Genomic DNA, 21348 nt, shown 5'->3' with positions numbered 1-21348 from the left:
TTAAAATGTGAACCCATTTAAGAAGTTCAGTAAAAATATTGGCTGGGGTGCCAGTCGATTAAGCATCTGACTCTTGATCTCGGGTCAGGTCTTGATCTCAGGGTTGTGAGTTCAAGCCCTGTGCTGGGCTTATTTAAAAAATAAATAAATAAATAAATAAATAAATAAAATAAAAGGGACAGGATTCTTCATTTAGCAAATATACATCATAAGGAAACACATATAAAACCTTTTTAATTTCCTCAAACTTGTATTCCCTTTGGCTACTACAAATTAATGACTGGTAGATAATAGGTAGTCAGTGACAAACAGGCAATCAGTGCTTAAGGGGCACCTGGATGGCTCAGCTGGTTAAGCATCCAACTCTTGATTCTGGCTCAGGTCATGCCTCAGGATTGTGAGATCAAGCGCCGCAGAGGACTCTGCACTGTAGGGGGAGCCTGCTTAAGCATGTTTCTCTCTACCTCTGCAACTCCTGCACCTGTGCTCTTTCTCTCAAAACAACAACAACAACAACAACAAACAAACAAGCAAACAAACAAAAAACAAAACACCACAAGACAAACAAGCCAACACACAAAAAGAAACTAGCTTAAGAATAAATTGTGAAATTTAAGAAACAAGGCAGAGGATCATAGTGGAAGAGAGAAAAAAACAAAGCAAGGTGAAACCAGAGAGGGAGACAAACCATAAGAGACTCTTCATCTCAGGAAACAAACTGAGGGCTGTGGGATGGGAAGGGGGTGAGGGGATGGGGTAACTGTGTGATGGACATTGGGGAGGGTATGTGTTATAATGAGCACTGGGTATTATATAAGACTGATGAATCATAGGCCTGTACCTCTGAAACCAATAATACACTATATGTTAATTTTAAAAAGAATAAACTAAGCAGCACTTAAAAAAAGAGATCAACAGAGTTCAGGACAAAGAATTTTAATATTTAAATATTTTATAGACATGTATGTCTCCTAGGAGCAGGGAGAGAAAAACGCATGATGCTAACTTCACAGGGTAGAGATAATTTCTCTGAATGTTTGCTTTATTTAAAAATGACCACAACCTTTGAGAAGATTCCATAAATTAGTTTTGTGTTACAAATCAGGAAGGAATAATGGCTAGTATGTTTTTTATGTATGGCAGCCAAATAAAGTTTTCTAGTTTGTTTTTATTTTCTAATGAATTACCTTGTATTTTATTTCATGATCCTTCACAGGAAAAAAAAAAAAAAAAAGAAAAAAAGAAAACTTAACTGGGAATGAAGAGGTCTCTCAAATGATCTTTATTATGCCAAAATCTATGTTGATCTACTTTCTGACTTACTTTTCATTGTGAAATATCACTGGGGGCTACACCCCCTCAAAATCTGAATCTATCATCATTGTGAAATATCACTGAATCTATCAAAACTCTGTGAAGAGTTACACATGTATGACATCATAGACAGTGATGTTTCCAAGTTGCTTAACTAAAATCTCAGGGCACTTTTAAAACAATTTCAGTTAATTTTCAATATCCAAAGAGTAACTTTGAGTTGTAATTTGCATATCAGTCTGCCTTCATTTGTCCTTAGAATTGGAATTAAAATTATGTATATGTATACTGCCTAGAGCAATCTATGCCTTTAATGCCATTCCAATCAAAATTCCACCAGTATTTTTCAAAGAGCTGGAGCAAATAATCCTAAAATTTGTATGGAATCAGAAGAGACCCTGAATTGCTAGGGAAATGTTGAAAAAGAAAAACAAAACTGGGGGCATCACGTTACCTGATTTCAAGCTTTACTACAAAGCTGTGATCACCAAGACAGCATGGTACTGGCATAAAAACAGACACATAGACCAGTGGAACAGAGAGCCCAGATATGGACCCTCAACTCGGTGGTCAAATAATCTTCGACAAAGCAGGAAAAAATATACAGTGGAATAAAGACAGTCTCTTCAATAAATGGTTCTGGGAAAATTGGACAGCTATATGTAGAAGAATGAAACTCGACCATTCTCTTACACCATATACAAAGATAAACTTGAAATGGATAAAAGACCTCAACGTGAGACAGGAATCCATCAGAATCCTAGAGAAGAACATAGGCAGTAACCTCTTTGATATCAGCCACAGCAACTTCTTTCAAGATATGTCTCCAAAGGCAAAGGAAACAAAAGCGAAAATGAACTTTTGGGACTTCATCAGGATGAAAGCTTCTGCACAGCAAAGGAAACAGTCAACAAAACAAAGAGGCAACCTGGGAGAAGATATTTGCAAATGACAGTACAGACAAAAGGTTGATATCCAGGATCTATAAAGAACTTCTCAAATTCAACACACACAAAACAGATAATCATGTCAAAAAATGGGCAGAAGATATGAACAGACACTTCTCCAATGAAGACATACAAATGGCTATCAGACACATGAAAAAATGTTCATCATCACTAGCCATCAGGGAGATTAAAATTAAAACCACATTGAGATACCACCTTACACCAATTAGAATGGCCAAAATTAGCAAGACAGGAAACAACGTATGTTGGAGAGGATCTGGAGAAAGGGGAACCCTCTTACACTGTTGGTGGGAATGCAAGTTGGTGCAGCCACTTTGGAGAACAGTGTGGAGATTCCTTAAGAAATTAAAAATAGAGCTTCCCTATGACCCTGCAATTGCACTACTGGGTATTTACCCCAAAGATACAGATGTAGTGAGAAGAAGGGCCATCTGTACCCCAATGTTTATAGCAGCAATGGCCACAGTTGCCAAACTGTGGAAAGAACCAAGATGCCCTTCAACAGACGAATGGATAAGGAAAATGTGGTCCATATACACTATGGAGTATTATGCCTCCATCAGAAAGGATGAATACCCAACTTTTGTATCAACAAGGATGGGACTGGAAGTGATTATGCTGAGTGAAATAAGTCAAGCAGAGAGAGTCAATTATCATATGGTTTCACTTATTTGTGGAGCATAACAAATAACATGGAGGACATGGGGAGATGGAGAGGAGAAGGAAGTTGAGGGTAATTGGAAGGGGAGATGAACCATGAGAGACTATGGACTCTGAAAAACAGCCTGAGGGTTTTGAAGGGGCGGGGCGTGGGAGGTTGGGAGAGCCAGGTGGTGGGTATTATGGAGGGCACATATTGCATGGAGCACTGGGTGTGGTGCATAAACAATGAATTCTGTTACGCTGAAAATAAATAAATAAATAACTTTAAAAAATTATGTATATGTATAGTATTTGCCCCCATTAGCTTTCTAACCTTAAGCAATTGACATAGCTTCTCTGTGTCTCAAATTTGTCATCTATAAAATGTAATACTAATACTATATGTGTGCATCTGTATTTGTGTATATATATACACACACATATGCACATATATACATATTTATGTATATATACACACATATATATATACACACATATATACCTAATATTATATATGATAGGTTTTTTATGAGGATTATCTAAATTCATGTAAACAAGTGCCTGGCAATGCGCTGGGCACATACTTATCTATAAGTTGTTTACATTATCATCATCACATTATTATCATCAACATTATTGTTAATTAATGTTTAGAGTATTCATACTCCATTGTAAATCTATGAAATAATAATTCTCTCAAGAAATGTGAAGTTGAGGGCACCTGGGTGGCTCAGTGGGTTAAGCCTCTGCCTTCGGCTCAGGTCATGATCCCAGGGTCCTGGGATCAAGCCCCGAGTCGGGCTCTCTGCTCAGCGGGGAGCCTGCTTCCCCCTCTCTCTCTGCCTGACTCTCTGCCTACTTGTGATCTCTCTCTCTGTGTCAAATAAATAAAATCTTTAAAAAAAAAAGTGAAGTTGAGAGTGGCATATAAATGTAAGATTTAAAATATTGTATAAGTCACTTAATATTATGTTAAAAAAAAAAACAAGATTTTTTCTTTTAAAACAAATGCTTCCTCCCAACATGTTAGAGACCATAAATTACTCTGAAAAACACTTAGATTTAGAAGAACCACTGTGCTAATAGTATCTTTATTCCTAAATAAAGGATACTATTTTTGAAGTCAAAAATAAAAACTCATTTTAAGAAAAAACAAGAAAACTTTGTTTTGAAATTTATTATCTATCCCTACCATAGCAGATAACTGATATGCTTTTAGTTGGGTCTTTAGACCTAGTTGTGTGTGCACTCATTTTTCCCTCCAACAATGGCATTTGAAACTCAATAGATCAGATTATTTTTTTTTTAAGAGATCAGAATTTAAGCCAAATCTTTCTATCTCTGCCTAAATTTCTCCCAGTGTGACTCCTTATTTGGCTAGGTCTCCCATCTCTTTGGCCTATCCTATCTCATGTACTAGAAACTTGAAAGGAAACAATAAACAAACAAACAAACAAAAAACCTCAGGAAGTACTGGTAGGAAGAGGCTAATGTAATGAGGGGGTTGAGGTGGCCAATTCTGATCTCAGTACTAAGAACTGGTGATATATTGCATATCAGTAAGAGCTGTGTTACACCTGACAAGCATGGTAAAATAGCCCCCTAGGACAACTCAGTCTAAAAGTACCAGGTTCAGCAAAGGTTTAATAAAGAAGATAAGTCATATTCACCTCATATTAGGATACTGGGCCTTTTAAAAATGTGCAGAAACCTATGAGATAGGTACCATCCTACACTCTTCAGGAGAACAAAAGGAGAAGTGACAGCATCTCTTCTGGGAATTCACCAAAGAGCAGGAATGGGAACATCACTGAACAGTCAAAATACAGTCTGATTGCAGCTGAGGAAGAAGGTGCTGTAGAAAATGGTACCAACAGTGCTCTACCATCATCTGTGCCCATGTGAAATCTTCCTTCTTCTACGATGTCTACCTTATATCCCTTCTTAGTTATACACAGTGGGTGCCAATTATTTTTCCATCCCCATCTTGAGCATGAATGTGAACACCTTATTCTGCTCAATGTAATTTTGTTCCCATCCAATAAACACTATGGTTGGATTAGAGAACAAGATGAAGAGGCTGTAGCAAGGATTTTTCATTCAGGGCAAAGTGATAGTAACAATAATTAAAATATTTGTCTTTCTTTTTTAGGAACAGAAGTCCAATGAAGACCTTTTTCACTGGTATATATATGCAGAGGTGGGCAGAAGCAGCCTGGAAGAACTGGGTTAGCAAAAGGTCTAGTGAAGTACAAGGTTTAGCAAAAGGCTTAGAAAAGTCAAAGCAAATTAGAAGACCACATGGGGACAACTTTAAAACTTCAGAGGTCTATGTGATTACTATTAATGATGTGCTACTCTAGGGAGAAACAAGAAAATGTCAGTATCACTCCTTTCTTATTTGTTTTTGTAAGGGGAGAAAATTAAGATTACATTAACATGCAAAGGATGTTAGAAAAGGAAGGAATCTTATCAATAAAGTTAACCTTATTAACTTTATGAAAATGACCCTATATTCTGGCTTCACTAGGAAAGTCTTATTTTACATCTCTTTTTACAATTATTATTACATGCATCCCCTTCCATTGTTAAACATGTACTAATTAGATGTTGTCGACTATAATTATGGTATTTAAAATGCCCTCATTTTGTCAACAGGCTAAGATGTGTTTCTCCATCACTGACCAGGCACACAGGTTCAATATGTGACTAATTGTTGAATTCCCAGGCCATTACTTTGTCACTTACCATGCTATCCTACCCAAAGTAGATGACCGATTGTTCAACAGTAATAGACGCATGGAACCAACAAAATGGCATCACAACTCTTGAGCTGCCCCAGTCATTATAATTTACCAGCATGGAAACAATGCTGTAAATGTGCAAACTATAGTCTACTATTATCTCCAACCCAAGGGAAAATTCACTCCTCTATGAGTCTATTTTTAGCTATAAGCAGTGGGTAGACAACTAGCTATTTCCATCCCCATCAGAGGCATGAGTGTGACCATCTTGTTTCTAGGCTCAATGTACTGTTTCCATAGATAAGTACTAGAATTGGCATTAACTTGCCAGAATTTTTCAGTTCAGAGCTGAGGACTGAAATGAATAAGTTAAATCATTTTATCTGTCTTCCTTAGAAACTTAAAATGCCAACCATTTTCTTTTGATTGATCTTACCAGCTGATATATATTTTAATTTTTATTTCAAGTTGTTCAAGCGTCCAAAAAAAAGTTATTTTTAAGTCATAAGTCTGGTTTCCATGAAGCCAAGACACTATAGGAATTTGTTAACAGTAATAAAAACCATCTTACTTTCAATTGAAAATAAAGATATAGTTCATAAAAAAGAAGTAAAAAACATGAGCACTTATAGAAGTTTGCACATTAAAGATAGTATCTTGAACTCTCCAATATAAAAGGTATGCTATTAATAAGTTAGCAAACTAGTTTCAAAATGCCTACAAATATTGCTAATCAATCAGTAAAACCGTAGAGAAAATCGTATGTCTTAACAGACACCAAATGACTCTTCAAAAAATTTACTCCTTCATTAATAATATAAACCAATTCACTGATGATTTCAAACATAACTCCATCTTGTGTTTTTACTACAAAAGGGAAATATTTGTTTCTCTTTAAGAATCTTTGAAAAAACTGTTAAAGCTTTAACAATTTATATTTATTTTTATTTGTATATATTCTGACAAGTTTTTATAATAATGTCAAAGAATAAATAAGGGTAATATATCCACTTAGGATATATATGTATATGTATGTATGTGTGTGTGTGTGTATAGTTGGACTAGTCATTAATTTGTACTTAACAATTTTTTTTTCTTTTTAAAAGTTTTTTCTTTTTAGGGTGAAGCAGGCTCCTTGCTGAGCAGAGAGCTCGACACAGGTCTCAATCCCAAGACCCTGAGATCACGACCAGAGCCAAAGGCAGAGGTTTAACCACTGAGCCACCCAGATGTCCCAACAATTTTTTTCTAAGGAAGTAGAGAGTGCCTCCTACATGAGACTAAATTTAAGTAATAATTTAAAAGTAATTATTGTCCCTTGAGAATTATGGTAATTGACTATTTTTTAATAGAAAAGATAGCATTAGATGCATTATCACTTGAGTGACAAACATCTAAAACTGTGTTCTAGTGAATTTGCACTGAACTTAATTACAAACTATATCAGCTATCTTTCTTGTAAACAACATATTTGCAGATTCTTTACTAAGGTTAAGTATGTAGCCCATAATTACAAAATAAAAGGCAGGCAATTGGCCTCCGTGAAACAAACCCACTTGTTTTCACTACCTCTTTCAATCTGTCGAGCTGAAATAAGAAACCAACATTCTCTTAAGTTAATATGATTATAATTTAGAAAATGATCACAACAGAAAAATATATGATGACATAAACAAGATCTTAATGAAATACATATTACCCCTTTTTGTAGCTTTCATGTTTGTACCATGATTTTGCACTAGATTAGGAAATGAGAGTCATAGTAATTCAACAAAAGGACAGAGACTGTTAAAGAAACAAATATTTCCCTTTATTTGATAACATTACATCTACTCATAAGACAGTCAAAATAATTAAAATTCTCAATTTACAGGCCTATAAATAATGCTACTCGACTGAAATCCAGCCAGCAAATAGCAACAGACATGTGAAAAGCTTACTCATGGAATTTCCACCCCATGCCAGTTTAGCAGCATGTAACAGTAGTTCAGAATTATCACCATTTAAGAATCAGAATAGTAACCCCAAGAGTATTTGACAATAATGAGTTTGCCTTACTCCTTCGCCAGCTGCACACTGGTTGGTTTTGCTCCGATAGGTATTCCGTATTTGTGCAAAGTGTTAATCAAAATCTCCCTCATGTCGTTGTTGTAGGAATCGAAGTCAAACACATTCCTAACCACGCTGGAGAGACCTTCAGTGGGAAATTTCTGTATTAATAAAAAAAAAAATTCCTTAGGACACATGTGATTTATAAAACTGATAGAACAATAATGATTGAATCAACTTTAGCAAATATTTACAAGCCTTGTCAGGTAACAAGATAGGAGGAATATACACATTTTTCTTTTAATGTTTGCTCTGAAAACTTAGTATTTTCTTTTTCAAATAAATACTAGAATTTGAGGGGGCATAGCTCCTTCTCTCAAATGCTAAATCAGTGCTTAGATCCTGTTTGGTGACTTCCACTGCCTTTAAAATGAGTAGCAGATTGACAAAATTAAAAAAATTTGCTATTTATATAGATAGAGGAGTGTTGAATATCCATACAGAAGTAATTAGAGAAATCACAGGTCTATGAATAAATGAAAGAAAGGTAAAGGAGTAAGAAAGAAGTAAAGAAGAACATAGTAAGTACAGTGAATAGACAAATAGGAAATAGAGGGAAAGAAAAATATTACTAACAGCAAGATTCATACTGGCTGGATACTCTGGGTCCTCTGGTGGCTTTGTCTTGATTTTCTTTAGGCTCTGGAAAATGAACTGGTCTTTTCAAGGCTTAATATGCAGAATGAAGCTTTCTATTTTTCTTTCTAGATTTTCCTTAAAGGGTTGGGGACAGGTCAGAGGTCATGAGTCATTAGGTTGTGACTTTCTGCTCAGAGACTATTATTTATTACACAAGTAGAACTGACCTCAGTTTTTTTGTTTTCTTTACCATGGTGGACTATACATTTTATTTGTCTACAAAGAACTGCATTTTCCAGTCCAGTTATTCTATCTTATAGAACCTTCTTGCAGTATTTACAGGCATATCATAAATACTGTTAGTTCCTAGTAAGTTTTCTATCTTCATGTCTTTTGTTTTCAAAATGGAAATACTTTTCGCTAGGATACCACATGCTTGTTGTATAAAGTTGAACAGTGGTAAAGTTTCACTGCATCTCACTCTCTTGTCCTCTCTCACCCCTCAAAAAACCCCACCAAATTTCCCAGCTCCTTGGTAATGGCCATGGCATAGAACCTTGCCTAAGTCAACTCAAAGGCTAAATGTCAACTGCTCATCAGTCTTCCAGATTTAAAATTTAGATTACAAACACTTCATATTTTATCTGAATCCGTACTATATCTTAGAAATGGAAAGACTTGGTATACATTAAGCAGTCTAAAAAAACACCAAGATTAATGGTTTCTTTTAAACCTTTCTGCACAGGCATATGCATACCTGTAAATGTTTCACTATGTTGACAACTTCTCTGGTAGAATAAGGATAGTTAATAATCCCCTGGTCAGCTAAACTCCTCAGCTCTCCAAAGGCAGCCACAAGCTTCTGAAGGATGGGCTCAGGCACATTTGGTCCATATTGCCTGAGCATTTTGAGCTCTGAATGGGGTTTGGGATTATCAACTGCATGGCAGCTAAAAATATCACCTAGAGGAGAAAAGAGATTCACATTCAGCATGCAAGTAATCCATTATAATGCCATAGGAAATACGGAATGACCATTTAAAGAGTCATTGGTTGTTCACCAAAGCACTTCCATTTTTAAATGTGTAAAACTGTACAGAAAGCCTGTCCAACAATAGGATGGTATAGAGAAGCAAGCAAATGACTGAAGCATGAGAAAAGGAAATGGAGTGATGTGTGGTTTATTCTTCACGGATTTTTCTGTTAAAAAATTATATAATATCTGAATACAATCCCACTGGGAGATACTCAAATAAAAAAGCCAAAAAAGGGAAGTCTCCCTATAGCTCTACCAATCCCTCTCCCTCCCCTACAGGCACCCAGGATTAACAGTTCAGTGTATTTATTCTTCCACCCTTGCATTAGTCTTTGTAAAAATGCACACATACAAACTCATAGTTTTAGTGATTAATTTTCTTTTCATTGTAAAATACTCTTCATGTTGTTCTGAGACTGTGTTTTTAACTTTAACACACGTTGAATATTTTCAAATATTATATACATCTATCTGACACACGTTTCTTTACGTACACCAAAAAGGGAGAGTTGGTATCATCACTCCATATACAATTTATATCCTATGCAGATTGCTAGAATACACTTTGGAAGTTTGTTTTGGAAAAGTAAGCCTTCAGAGACAATGTCTAAACTAAAATTAAGAAAGGAATGTAGAAACACAAAATGTTTCAACTGTAATTTAGGCAACTGAGATAATCCTAGAACAGTATAATCTATGCTCAAGAGAGATGGATTTCTCATTTAAAAGTTCATGTAATTTTACTGATTCACAATCCAAGAGACCAGGGGCCAAAGGAAGTTAAAGTAAATAGGTTTGCATTATTTAATATGTTCATTTCAGAAAGAACTTCCTAGTTCTTAAAAATCATTTAAATCATACAGGTACCTGGTTGGCTCAGCTGGTTAAGTGTCTGACTTTTTTTTTTTTTTAAAGACTATTTATTTATGGGGCACCTGGGTGCCTCAGTGGGTTAAGGCCTCTGCCTTTGGCTCAGGTCATGATCTCAGAATCCTGGGATTGAGCCCCGCATCTCTGCTGAGCGGAGAGCCTGCTTCCTCCTCTCTCTCTGCTGGCCTCTCTGACTACGTGTGACCTCTCTCTCTCTCTGTCAAATAAATAAAAAATATCTTTAAAAAGTTAAAAAAAAAAGACTATTTATTTGTTTGACAGAAAGAGTGAAAGAGCACAGCAGGGGTAACAGCAGAGGGAGAGGGAGAAGCAGACTCCCCGCTGAGCAGGGAGCCCAATGCAGGTCTCAATCCTAGGATGCTGGGATCGTGACCTGAGCAGCTGCTTAACTGAACGAGCCACCAGGCATCCTGAGTGTCTTGCCTCGTTTTTGCTTTTTTTTTTTTTTTAATTAACATAAAGTGTATTATTTGTTTCAGGGGTACAGGTCTGTCAATCATCAGGCTTACACAATTCACAGCACTCACCATAGCACATACCCTCCCCAATGTCCATCACCTAATCTCTTGACTTTTGATCTCAGCTCAGGTCATGATCTCAGGGATGGACATTTGGGTTCTTTCCATTGTTTGGCTATGTAAACAATGCTCTATCACCTATCTTTATACTTAAATCATTGCACGGGTAATTCTCTTGAATAAATTTGTTGATATGGAATTGCTAGATCAAGAATCCTACTAGGAGTCTGTGCCTGCTTCATACTGAGTATGAGAATTATTGTTATCCAGAATTACCTCCCTGCTATACAGAAGAGAAGTCCTTCTAAAAGGCTCCTGATGATGAAGCTTATCTCAGGACCATTCTGATCCATGCGAATCAGTCTTCTCAGAGCTGGTCTCAAATTCTCAGGGGGATGTGACAACAACAAAAGACTACAAACCATTCCTTATTTTGTGTTTTATACTAAGAGGCCCTGAACAACAATGTATAATGTAGTTGTTTGAGAAAATAGGCTCTGGAATCAGAGAGACTTCGATATGAAGCCAAACTCCAATACCCTTACCTAAGTGATGCCAGAAAAAAAAGGATCCCTCTGAATATCCAATATTCTCCTTCTCTATAGTGGGGATAACAAATATTCTCACAAGGTAGTTGTGATGATGACACAGTACACAGCAGCATTCAGTGACAGCCACTTCAGCATTGTTACTAAGATTATTATTGTTATTAATATTTTTGTTATTGTTTTCATTATTGTTTTTACCTAAAGTACCGAAGAAATCATTGCCTAAGAAAGGGAATCCAGGTCTGTTGGCCAAGACAATCATTCTAAAGTCAGGATGAATCACAATAACATTTTCTCTTCCATTAGCATTAGCAGAATCTGAAAAACAGAATTTCTATTTAGTCTTCATTGATATTTGATAATTCTTAAGAATATCAAGTTATAGCCTTTAAAATAATGTAAGGAATCCTGCTGCTCCATCATAAAAAACTCTAAAAATCTGGTTGTCAAAATTTGGTTACAGGAAAAAAAAACTTTCTTGAGAACGTTTGCTTAAGAACAGAATATTGATAAAACATATACTCAATTTTACAGGGACTTGTATTTTTATGTAAATTCAGTGTACATCTAAAAGGCAAACTTGTCCAAATATTATCTTGCAGTATTGAAACCTGACTTGTGATGCTATTATCCCTTAAAAAAAAAAAAATAAGAATCCATAACAAAGGATAATCCAAAGGACACTCAAAGGATGACCCAAACATCCTTTAGATTTCATGAGATTAGCAGCTGCATCACTTTGCCTGTCATTATGCAGTTAAGGAGTGACTTTAGATTACCTACCCTGAAACTTAACACAGAATAAAGGCCATAAGCACCTAGTCAGCTCACAATGTTGATTTATTTCCAATTAAAGGATTCTACTTCAGTTCTTAAAATAAGTAATTGCAAGTTCATGGAAGCTTCCTTTGTGTAAATGTCAAAAAGGTAGTAAAGAAGTTGAGTATTATGTTCTACTGGCTGATGTACATTTCAGATAGAACTGCTAGTCTAGACGATAATTTCAGTTGGTAAAAACTTTACTGTGGTTATTTTCAGGAGCACTTGTCATCTGGTTTTATTTAAATTCCAGCCTTAGGCTGGCCGTCTTTTAAAAAGGATAGCTGTGAAACACCTGTAATTTTATTTGCGACGAGTCTATAAGAACCTACACTTATCCTTTTTAATACAATCTTTCAAATATGCCATATATTCATATGCTAAATATAATTAATATCCTTAATGTTTGATCCCTGTTAATTTTAGTTGTGGTAAATAAAGAGTATGCCTCACAGGCAAAATTTAATTAGTTAACTAAAATAAAAATAATAATAAAAAATGAAAACTTGAAAAGGAAAGAAAATGGAAAACAAGGCCCTAGAAGTGAGGCTTTAAGAAACCATGTTTAGAAGGCCTTAGGGGATCTTGTGTTTAAAATACTGTATACAATTAAATTGGGAGTTTAAAAATTAGGATGACTCCTTTTCTTCTAGATTACTCTTCTAAAATGTATTAGAAAATGTAGACAGTCATCAAGAGATAATCATTCTTTAACTACAGTTTTGTTTCAGCAGTTCTTGTTTTCCAGTCACTATCCTCAAAATGTATCTAAAAAGGGCAGGCAGAATTTTAATCCTGAGAGACTGAATGATCTAAGAGGTAGCATTCAGGCTATCTAGCTCAAATTCTCATTTTTTGTATAAATTCACTGTGAAGCTGGCATGTTGGAATATTTTTATTATTTACTTATGCTTATATTATTTATGTTTTATGCTAATTTCCTAGGCTTTGAAATTGCCATCTTTCAATGATAATGTTGAAGAAGAACCCCTCTCGTGATGTACCTGTGTATTTCTAATGGGTTTTCTTTATATATTCTCTTTGACTATTGGAAGATTTTAGTTATTTGTCTCAATTTTTTATGGTTACCCTGCTATTGGCTATATATATTTTCAATGGCTAGTTACAGATGTTCAAGTCTTTTCATCACACAAAAGCATTAAATTAGAAACTAGAAAATATTCTCATGTCACATCAGACAATTTGTCTTTAGGTTAAACAGACTGATGAGACTCATGGATCTACAGTTTTCCTAACAAATAAAAAAAAGTAAATAAATAAATAAAAGGAAGAAGATAGTCCAAAGTGAGGATGGGGTGTGTGTGTGTATGTGCAAGTGCATGTGTGTGTGTATATACATTTTATATGGATTCACCCATATAAAATCCTTGGTAATTTTTTCTAATTGAGTAATAATAAAATTAATTTTAATATTATAAGTCATAGAAACATGCTAGAGCTTTTAAAAAATCCAGATAACAACAAAAGAAAATAAATTGCACACAATAATGGAAAAATAAGTATAAAAGGATTATAGTTGGTATTCTCAGAGTAGAAAAATATAAAGCCGATTTATCTTAAAACTACTATGAAAATTTTCAAAGGTGCACTCCAGCAATAAAAATGTCAAACAGACAAAGATAGATTCCCATGTACTGACTTTTATAAATGACTGTCAATACAGACAACTTCAGTTCTAATGACCTTATACTTGTTACTTGCAGATAAGTGGCCAGCCAAGTGTGCGATTTGATACCAAAGATGTGAACTTTGCATGTAATAAAAGCTTTCTTATACTCACTTGCAACAATGCGTCTTCCATCTGCTAGAATCATCTCTCCATTTTCCACTAGAGTTTTTAAAATACAGGTGACATTTGTTGGGGCTTTGTCGGCCTCATCGACTACCAGAATATGACCCAACTTTACTGCTTTAACCTTTAACAACAGGACATTTATCATAAACAAACAAAATGAAAGCAAATGTTTAAACATTTTTATCACTCATTGCTTTGGGTTTATAATAGTAGCTAGTTTTATTTAAGTTATGGATGTACTACCACAAAAAAAAGTGTGTAGCAGAGCTGGAAACAAAATTTATGAATCTCCACCAAAAGCTTCACCTTGTTACTAAACTGTTAACTCTGCGGTAATCACTTTAGTTCCCTTTAGCACCATAATTATTCCTACGTTGGTGATGTCCACACTTTACACCCCAGAGTAGGGGAGATTTAAAATAAGTATAACAAATACAGAAATTAAAGTGCCTTGGGAGTTAAGAAGACCGAGACATCATAATCAAGAGTGGATTATCAAAATGCATTTGTTAGGGCTCTAAAAGAGTGTAGGATTTTAATAGAGCAGAACGGATGGTGAGTTGGGCATTCAAAATAAAAGGGAATCAATGGTGAAACTCAAGAAATCCTGGGCATACTTAGGGAAGAGTGAGTATGAGTAGTCTATCTTCACTGAGGCAGAAATTAAATGTGAGAAAAGAGAGGACAGGGTCTGAAAGGGTAGGTCAGGTCTCTGCTACTAAAAACTTAGTTGCCAGACTGAGAAATACGTACTTTATCTCATAAAATAATAAATTCATAAAGACTTATGAGTTCAGGCATGATAGAAATGAAGCTTGGAGCTACACTTTAAGACGTTCTATCTGGCAGCAATATGCAAATGGACTAAAAGGGGATTACTCTAATAATTTGGTAGAAAAGTGGTTTGAGGGACCTGATTTTAGAAAAGGCATGGAAATGTGGAAATCAAAAGCATTAAACTGATCTGAGAGTTTTTTGGAGGTATATGCTATAGTCTTGGCAACTGATTAGATGAGAAGTAGGGAAAGGAAAAATAGGAAGGAGCTCTAGGTCTTAGGAGTCTGATTTAATGGTGACACTATGAAGAGAAAGAAGGTAGGAAGGGGGAAGGTTCAATGAATTTATTTATTTATTTATTAAAGATTTTTTATTTATTTGTTAGAGAGAGAGAGAGCGAGCGCAAGCACAGGCAGACAGAGTGGCAGGCTAGAGGCAGAGGGAGAAGCAGGCTCCCCGCCGAGCAAGGGGCCCGATGTGGGACTCGATCCCAGGACGCTGGGATCATGACCCGAGCTGAAGGCAGCCACCCAACCAACTGAGCCACCCAGGCATCCCTGTTCAATGAATTTAAATGTAAACCTAAAGCTTATTTTTTTAATAGTAAGAAATTTCTCATAACATAAAATAAACCATACAATAAAATTTTCTCATTATATAGTTTTGGCAAATAATTTTAAGGAAATACAGATTGAGAAATAGTTGATTCCCTCTACCACAAATATTTTATTCATATTCTAAAAAAAAAAGTTGGTAAGGGTTTTTCTTTCTAATTTTAGGGCAAAAGTAAACCAAATTTAAAAAGAGGGAGAAAATAAATAACTTTTTAACAATAATCCAACTTCAGCCTTCACATCTCTGTTCAGGGAGATTCAGGCCCAACCTGGGGGAATTCAGGAAGGAGATTCTAAAGACTTCAAGCACTTCGAAAACCTCTGACCACAGAGGTTCTCATGTTGGTGTATTTGTGCCTTTGATACAGAGGCACACAGAGGGACACACGTGGAAGGCCAGCATTTCTTTGGGTCTTATGTGAGAAAGTGAGGAATTGGTCTTTCCAGCTACCCAAAACATGGGGCTAATATTTTATTGATTAAAATCTTAAAAAAAATTCTAGAAGTGTTATCTAATTTCAAACCCTACATATTTGAAAAGAGCAAATTTTAAAAAAAAATTCTGGAATGATAAAGAAATCATTAGAGGATTTCTTTCATTCCCTATATCACTCCAAAGAGGGAACAGAATAAGAAAACATTTTATTTTCTCAATTATCTGTATTTAAATGTCCACTCCCCAAGTGACATATGAATGTTTTCCTGTTAAGACTGAAATCTATCAAAATACAGGGGAAATTCACAAATCGCCCTCTCAAAGGCTGAAATACAACTACCATTCAGAAAAATATAGTCGAGAATATTCATAAAGTTGGATTACTAACCAAAGGTGAATCTTCATACACAATTAGTCCATCTTTAACAGAAGGCTGAAGAGTAAGAGTTTGTACTGTGGTGTCCCTAAAGTTAAAACAAAACATTTTATAGTTAGTAAGAAAATATACTGACATGAGTAAAAATATAGCACAGGAGGACTTCTTTTTAAGTTTTTGTTCACCATCCTACTTTTCTCAAAATGAATAATAAAAAATGCAATCCCATTCAGCAACACTATTTTGTAGGTGTGAATATAAATTACAAGTGTTTAGGAATCCATTCAGGTTTTACAGATCACTCAGGTTCTTTACTTCTCTTTTTCCTTCTAGGAATTTCCCTTGTGACCATTTCACTCCTCAAAATTACCTTCTGAGGGTGAAGAGGAGAGGTTAAAAAGATATATTTGCATTAAAGAAACAGAGAATCTTGATATATTTGCATTAAAGAAACAGAGAATCTTGCATTAAAGAAAAAATATTTATATTATTTGAAAAGAATTTTTATGGCAGGTTTGGTGATGACTGGTGAGCTCATGTGGCCAATTAAAAGCAATTCTGTGAATTACACATTCTGGCCCAAACTGCCATCATTGTGTGCAAAAGCCAGACTGTCTCACCTCAATCCCAGAACCATAGATTTTTGAACATTTCTCCTAGGATTAAAGCAATCCTTTTCATTTTCTTAAATCTCTTTGCTAGTATGTACCAGACCTTCCTTAGATCAGGATATTCGAATTATTAATAGTGAGCTATGACTTCCTCACATGATGAGATATGAAGTTTGTATCACCTAATAATATTTTTTCCAAAAATATGTACATAAACTACAGGTAATAGGAAGTCCTATACATGTTCAAGGGGACCAATTTTCTATCTTCATCTTCTACATATACTCTTAAAAATAAAAAATCCTACAGCCATCTTGATCATGTCACATGGAGAATTAAATTACTTTAAAAATGTGAATAGCACCTTTCTTTATAAGAATTCAAAGTCATCTTTTCAAACTACCCTACCACTTATTCAAGTAATGAATGGAGTTACAGTTGTGTTCTTTTGAGTACCTACTATGTGTGAGACTTGGGTTGTAAACCTCAGGCCTTAGAGGTATAATGTGCTTCTGAAATTTCTCCCCAAATGCTACCATTTATCACATGTGTATCTCTTAAAAAAAACAATAAATACCATACAACACTCACAAATAAAGCAAACTTGAGACATCATTCTAGCGAGTTTTTGGTTTAGCAAGACAAATTTAATCAAAATCAGTCAACTACCTTGAGAAGCAGTTGTGGGGTACTGGAAAGATGATTTTGGAGTCTGACCAATCAGGGTTGAAATTCTAGTTCTTGTTATTTATTAGCCATCTGATCTCGGTTAGTAATACAACCCCCACCAGGAGGCTTGATGATGGAACACTGGGAAAGTCGCTGGCACAGCGTATGGAGGACAGAAAGAGTCTATGTACATGTCAGCTTTGGCAATTTGTTAATCTCATTCTTGCTTTTGTTGTGACTGAAAGTTCTTGCCTGTCTAACTTCCACCTATCTTCAGGTTTTAGCATAGTTGGTTCTAGGCAATCCCCTCCTTGACCCTTTTGAGACAGGTTAGGTGACCCTACTCTATGTCCCCTTTGAGCGCTGGATCTCCCTTATTCCACTAACACACTGTATTGTAATTACTTATTTTAATATCTTTCTACACAGACTCTAAGATTTAAGACTGTGGACCACATCTATCTGTCCCTCCTCCTGTTCCTAGCATCTAATGGATGTCTGGCTCACAGGATGTATTTAGTAAATATTCGTTGAATAAATGAATGCATGAACAAAATGACAAAAATGCTAAAAGTTAAAAATCAACACTGTAGCTTATAATACAATATACAGAATGTGGATTTCCAAATTTATTGGATCATGGAACTCCCTCCCCTTTTTAACAAAGAATCTTGAATATAGAGCCTACTTTAGTAAATGTTGGATTAGATTAAGACTTACTCACCTAGATGTTAGGAATCTTTATAATATTTTATTATTTTATTAATATTATATTAAAATATAACAATATATTAATATAGAATATTTTATTATATATTTAATATATATTATATATATTTTATTAATTTATAAGTACACATTAGAAAGTACAGTCATATCAAGACGGACACTTGGGGTTGGCTAGTCAAGGGATTACTGGGAATACGGTTTATGTCCATCATGGACTCCAACTGAGTTGAATTTAGACTTACTAAATTACTAAATTATGAGTAACTCTGAGTAACTCCTCCACTAGAGTCCTCATTTACCAGGGCCTGAGCAGGTATATTGGCAACACAATTATTGGCATTTACAATTTCTAGACTATCCAGCTTCTTTGTGCCTAGCTTGAAAGGCTTCTCCCTCGAATTTGACTAACTGGTGACTGGCTTCTTCAGTGAATTCCCTGGAGATCTGGCCTATTGCCCTTCTTGACCTCTATTCCAAGCTCCCATTCTCAAGATTCTGGATCCTATGGGTCTGATGCCTGTCCGGTGATCTACTGCTTCCTATAGCCCAAGCACTATACTTTACAAAGAAATCCATGTTTTTCTTTCATATTGGCTAAAAATAAAATTAAAATGTGTTTGAAATAAATCCTTGAAGATGTTAAGAAAAGTGAAAGCATATTGTGACACTTTCTTGGTACTTATCAACTTTTAGTAGGAATAATATATATTGTAATGATAACTAGTCATACACTCATTTTCCGTATTCCTGGGTCTTATAAGTCTCCTGTAGGACATACTTTATGCTATCTTCTACTAAAAAGTTAATTTTTAGAGTTTTAAACAAATAAGAACACAGTTTAACTAATTTCACTGTTAATATTCTAGCAATACAGAAGGGGGGGTGAGGACGAGAAAGAGATGTGTTCACACAGATTTTTATAGCAATATAATGAATTTCTCACCTCATCCATCACATATTTAATGGGCAACAACATGACACCTTCCAGCACCAAAATAGAAAAAGGAACTCTTATATCATTGTCAGTGGGAAGGAAATTCAAGCTGAATACCAATTTAAAAAAGGCAAATATAATTGTTCTCTAACACTTGAATTCAGATAGGATACAACTTGCCAAATTAGATTTATCAAAAGACTTCTGTGCTAGAAATAAAAACCATAGTTTGATGGAACATGCACAAATCAGATGATTTCCAAAAGGGACTACAAATGAGAATGAATACAAATGGAAAACATTGCTTTTAGTGGAACACTCTGTGAGAAAGAGGAATTTATAGGAAAAAAAGTAGTTTTGTTCTATTCTTGTTATTGATCCTCCATCCTATACATCAAAGGAAAAGCAAAGGTTAGTAAAATATGTCAAATAATATGCAATTAGAAAAAATGTTCAGCTTATGTGACAGTAAGTTTCACTAGTTACATAAGAGTGGAAAATACCCTACTATCTACTGTAAAGTATTAATACAACAAGAAAAAAGCTTGTTTTTTCAAGGTACCTTACAATATTATAAAGTTCAACTTAGTTAAGTGATAAGGTAATCATCACTGTCACAAGTAGCATATGAACGGATTCTTAAAGTCAATATAATGATTCTTTTGCAGAAACATTGACTAAAATCATTGCTCTGTATATAGGAACATCTTGGATCAAAAGATTTTAGTTCTCCATACAAATAGGCAATAGACCTAAGAAAATATTTTATTTGCTACAATTTTAATTCTATTACGATTTTTTCCTCTCAAGAACAGCTTTGAAGTAAAAGCTCATAAAAGTTTAAATGATTTCAACAATATTGGGGAGAAGGAAATTTAAAACACACCTAAATCACATTTCCTTAGCCTAAGGTTTAATTGAAAGATGGTTTTCCAGTATATAACTGCTATCTGTAATACTGAATTAATTAGACTGTTCAGCTAATTGCTGACATAAATGTTCTCACTTCTCCCTATCCTGCAGACCAAAGCTGTCTATCAATTAAGGCCTGTGTAGATAAAGGGGCTACTCAAAGAAATATGGTGCTAAACTCTAGTCTTTTAACTCTTTATTTAAGAGTTTTTTAAAAAAATTAGAGTTATTAATGTTTCGATAGAAATTTAATTTTATTCCTGATGCAATGGAAGTAATTATATAAAGACCAGGTTTTTGTCAAAATAAGGAAAAAGAAAATTAGCTTCTGGAGAGCAAGCCCAATCTGTTCTTGGAATGTTGCTTGTAAAGGTACATTAAGCTAATACCTTCTAATTAACAGAGGAGCAAGTGATCTCAAAATAGTGACGTTTATTTTGAAAACAGTATTTTAGTAAGTTACGTTTAAATTGGTTATGGTCAGCTTTCTTTTAGGAAAACAACAGTAGTTAAACATAGGACTGAAGGAAGAAAGAAGACACCTGAGAGTTTCAAACAGCTAATAAAAATTATCTCTAATTTCATAGTTCATTAAATAAAATTGGCTATAGGAACAGACTGCTTGCTAATATAAGTCAAACATGAGAAAGGAAAGAGAGAATATGGCACACAGGAGGCACTTAACAAATATGTGTTGAATATTTTTAAAAGAGGGATGATCATGAAAATAGAAATAAAGAGTAATTTTTGCCAAAAATAGATAAGCATAACATCACTGATTGAAAAGTAAATGATGCTGAAAGATATTTTCAAGTGAAAAAGAGTTCATGGCATCATCAAGAATATCACTTCCACAGGCTTATTTTAAATAATCAATGAAATAAAGGTAAGGGAAACAAATAGTAATTTTCACCAATAAAACAGAGAGTGGTATTTAGACATAGCTAATGGCAACAAATTTAAGATTTAAACAATGTTTACAAACATTCTGGGCTCTCCTGAATAGCAACACACCATTTCCTACCCTTGCCTATAAAAGGCAAAAACATTTTGTCATGTTAAGAAACTTCCCAAGGCCCTCAAACAGAAATAGCCACTAATATAGCAATCCAGCATACAATACAAAAAAAAAAAAAAAAAAAAAGACACAAATTAGCTGTGATTACTGTGATTACCAGCACTGGCCTAAATCTGAGTCTTCCAACGTTGGTCAATCACTTAATCTCTCAAAGCCCAGGATTACTCATTTCTACAAGGGGAATTAAAACAGAATATATGAGGAATGTAGTAGAGTAGAAAGCAAGGA

General features: G+C 34.8%; 1 protein-coding gene across 1 annotated transcript in view; it reads right to left on the bottom strand.

The window, feature by feature from the left end:
• Positions 1-21348, bottom strand: part of VWA8 (von Willebrand factor A domain containing 8) — a 326523-nt gene that overhangs the window by 120784 nt on the left and 184391 nt on the right. Inside the window, exons 22-26 of the mRNA XM_059378120.1 lie at positions 16200-16275; positions 13970-14105; positions 11548-11667; positions 9114-9319; positions 7727-7878 (exon numbers count right to left, since the gene is read on the bottom strand). Of these exons, the coding sequence (XP_059234103.1) occupies positions 7727-7878; positions 9114-9319; positions 11548-11667; positions 13970-14105; positions 16200-16275 (690 nt within the window). The remainder of the gene's footprint in view (positions 1-7726; positions 7879-9113; positions 9320-11547; positions 11668-13969; positions 14106-16199; positions 16276-21348) is intronic.

Source organism: Mustela nigripes, chromosome 15 (assembly GCF_022355385.1).
Source record: "Mustela nigripes isolate SB6536 chromosome 15, MUSNIG.SB6536, whole genome shotgun sequence".
NCBI lineage: Eukaryota > Metazoa > Chordata > Mammalia > Carnivora > Mustelidae > Mustela > Mustela nigripes.
Note: the sequence above shows the minus strand (reverse complement) of the source record. Positions and strands in the feature narration are given on the sequence as shown.